The 3,187-nt window shown below is 38.9% G+C and overlaps 1 protein-coding gene across 1 annotated transcript; it reads right to left on the bottom strand.

The window, feature by feature from the left end:
* Nucleotides 1-393: 393 nt before the first annotated feature.
* Nucleotides 394-1,056, bottom strand: LOC123065875 (defensin Tm-AMP-D1.2). The gene is made up of 2 exons (XM_044489101.1): nt 857-1,056; nt 394-758 (listed from the first exon to the last, which is right to left on the bottom strand). Exons 1-2 carry the CDS (start codon nt 924-926, stop codon nt 580-582), a joined length of 249 nt encoding a protein of 82 aa, XP_044345036.1. The 5' UTR covers nt 927-1,056; the 3' UTR covers nt 394-579.
* Nucleotides 1,057-3,187: the final 2,131 nt, after the last annotated feature.

Raw genomic sequence — 3,187 nt, forward strand, 5'->3', positions numbered from 1 at the left:
AACCGGGACTAAAGGGCATCACACCCTTTAGTCCCGGTTCGTGTCTCAAACCGGGACTAAAATGCTCATTTGAACCGGGACTAATGCCTTTAGCGCACGAACCGGGACCAATGCTCACATTAGTCCCGGTTCGTGATTGAACCAGGACTAATGGGCTTATCTGGTCTGAACGAAAGCCCTGTTTTCTACTAGTGGTCCCGTTCTAGCGGCAGCAATGGTCATTCGATTCGGTGTCCATGGAACTTGATATATTTATTATTATTTTAGAGGTGCTTTGTATGGAATCCGGTGAATCTTTAGCGTAGTAGATCTGGTCCTTTTGGAAAAAAGAGACAAGCCAACTAACTGACTGATTCCAACACAACACAACATATAGAAACAAGACAGATCACAACACAGAGAAGCCACATGCATCAGTGGCATGCATCATTACTAGTATACATTAACCGCACAAACTAATTGAAGCCGCAAACACGTCGGAGCCAGGATCGATCGTCACCTAAACAACATGCATGAATGCATGCATGAAGATGAAGAGGAAAAACCGATGGAGCTACTTTATTTCTGGTCATCCTAAGCTCAGCAGTCCCGCTCGCAGTAGCACTTGCGCTCGACGTGGTGCTGGTGGCACTGCCCGCGGGGGAAGTTCTCGGTGTGGCACACGCTGGCGCAGTTGGTGTCGCTGAAGCAGGCGCCCTTGAAATTGTGGCTCTGCGACTCGCACGTCCGGGCCTCCGCCACCTTCACCGTCCCCATCTCTGCAATGCAACCACCACAAAAAGTAATTAAGCGCCTATGATTAATTACAGTTTACAGCAGCTCGATCGGTGGGAGGGAGGAAGCTTGCCGGACGTACCCGTGGCGACGAGGAGGAGCAGGACGAGGAGGACGGCAGGCGCGGTGGCCATGCGGCGAGGGGACGCCATCTCTCTTCTGCACTTGCTCTCTTTGAGTGTCAAATCAAAGCTCTCTACTGCTGCTGCTGATGAGGGGAGCTACCATCTTGTTATAAGCGAGATATAGATATAGCTCGGGCGTCCCTTGTGAGCTTCTCAAGCCCTAGCCAGAAAGCCCTAAAAATATCCCTGACTAGAATGGAAAAAGTCCATGTCCATAGTTCATAGTCTTCATCTCTATCTTTATATCTTTATATCTATATCTATCTATACTATATCTATATCTATATGTATCTATCTATATTATATTTATATCTATATCTAGCTATTTTTTTAAATAATACATTTTTAATTAATTTTCATAAATATTATGCTGGATAAAAAAATTCAAAAATAATACAGCGTCGGCCCGCTGCAGGCCGACTGGGCCTAGTCGGCCCACAGCAGGCCGATTGGAGTCCAGTCGGCCTACAGCTGGCCGACTGGCCCCTGTCGGCCCACTGTGGGCTGATTGCGTCCTGTCGGCCCACTGTGGGCCGACTGATTTCAAAAAGTGTTAAGCATGGATTTAAAAATTGTTAAATGTGTGTATAAAAAATGTTCCTTATTTATACAAAAAATATATAATGTGTATGAAAAAAAGTTGACACCAAACAAATATGTTTGAAAAATATGTTTGAAAAGTTGACATTTTTTCAAATACATGATTAAAAATTGTTAAATGTGTGTATAAAAATGTTTCTTATCTATACAAAAAATATAGAATTTGTATGAAGAAAAGTTGACACCAAAAAAATATGTTTGAAAAAATGTTCCAGTTCCATACAAAAAGAGCAACCAATCATACTTAGGTCCGTGATGCTCCCATACCGGATCCGGAGCTTTCACATTTTTTATACACGTTTAACCTTTCATTCCGATACATGAAACATTTTTGTGTACCCGTTGAACATTTTTTCAAATACATGATTAACATTTTTTTCAAATATATTTTTTTGGTGTCAACTTTTTTCATGCACATTCTATATTTTTTGTATAGATAAGGAACATTTTTTCAAGTACACGATTAACATTTTTTTTAAACATATTTTTTTGGTGTCAACTTTTTTTCATACACATTCTATATTCTTTGCATAAATAAGGAACATTTTTATACATACATTTAACAATTTTTAAATACGTGATTAACACTTTTTGAAACATATTTTTTAGTCAACTTTTTTGCATATATATTGTACATTTTTTGTATACATCAGGAACATTTTTTTATACACGTTTAACATTTTTTAATTACATGACTAACATTTTTTAAAGCATATATTTTTTATGCCTACTTTTTTTGCAAAAACAAATAGCCCACAGCGAGCCAATTAGCTCCAGTCGGCCCACAGTGGGCCGACAGGACCCAATCAGCCCACAGTGGGCCGACAGGGGCCAGTCGGCCAGCTGTAGGCCGACTGGAATCCAATCGGCCTGCTGTGGGCCGACTAGGCCCAGTCGGCCTGCAGCGGGCCGACGGTGTATTATTTTTAAAAAAAATTTACCCAGCGTAATATTTATGAAAATTAATAAAGAAATGTATTATTTAAAAAAATTAGCCCTATATCTACCTATCTAAATCTAAAGGTTTCATGTTTCACTTTTCTTTTCCTGACCCCTTCGTCTAACCTTCCCGTACGATAATTAATCATTTTAATTTACTTATCTTCTAAATCAATTTAACTTTAGTTTACTTAGAAAACTTCTTATCAAAATAAGGTAAATCACAAAAAAGATTTGATAAACATTTATTACATAATTGTACTAACATATGTAGGTAAATCACAATTTAACGTAATAGATTATTTATACCCCAAAAATTTATTTACACAATTGTATTAATGGCCTCCCCTAAGAAAACAGTTGTATTATAGACAGGTAAATCACGATCTGACATAATAGATTATTTATACCCGTTGTAACCTACTGGCAATATTTATACTTCCGGTTATCATTTAGTCGGACTCATCGAAAGCACTATCTTGCTTGTCTGGAGCGTTCTGCGTATGGCCCTTTGGTTCGGGAGATCAAAGAGGTAATGTGCATTAGGGAATTTTATCCTCAGGAAATTCTTTGTAGATCAAAGAGTTAAATGTGCAGTAGAGTTTTATCCTTAGAAAATTCTTTTAGTTGTAGATCGGCTGGCCAATTATAGCCGAGAGCACAACTGTTGTGTGGTTGGTCTTGGCTCCATGTTGTATTCAGGATTTGTGGTCTCTTGACTGTAATACTATTACATAGAAATATAACTC

The sequence above is a fragment of the Triticum aestivum genome, chromosome 1A, assembly GCF_018294505.1.
Source record: "Triticum aestivum cultivar Chinese Spring chromosome 1A, IWGSC CS RefSeq v2.1, whole genome shotgun sequence".
Taxonomy (NCBI): domain Eukaryota; kingdom Viridiplantae; phylum Streptophyta; class Magnoliopsida; order Poales; family Poaceae; genus Triticum; species Triticum aestivum.

Bases quoted from the DNA above. Each gene is read 5' to 3' on its own strand.
- LOC123065875 (XM_044489101.1), bottom strand. From the start codon at position 926: ATGGCGTCCCCTCGCCGCATGGCCACCGCGCCTGCCGTCCTCCTCGTC. The intron at 759-856 runs GTACGTCCGGCA...GTTGCATTGCAG, and splicing joins GCTCCTCCTCGTCGCCACGG to AGATGGGGACGGTGAAGGTG.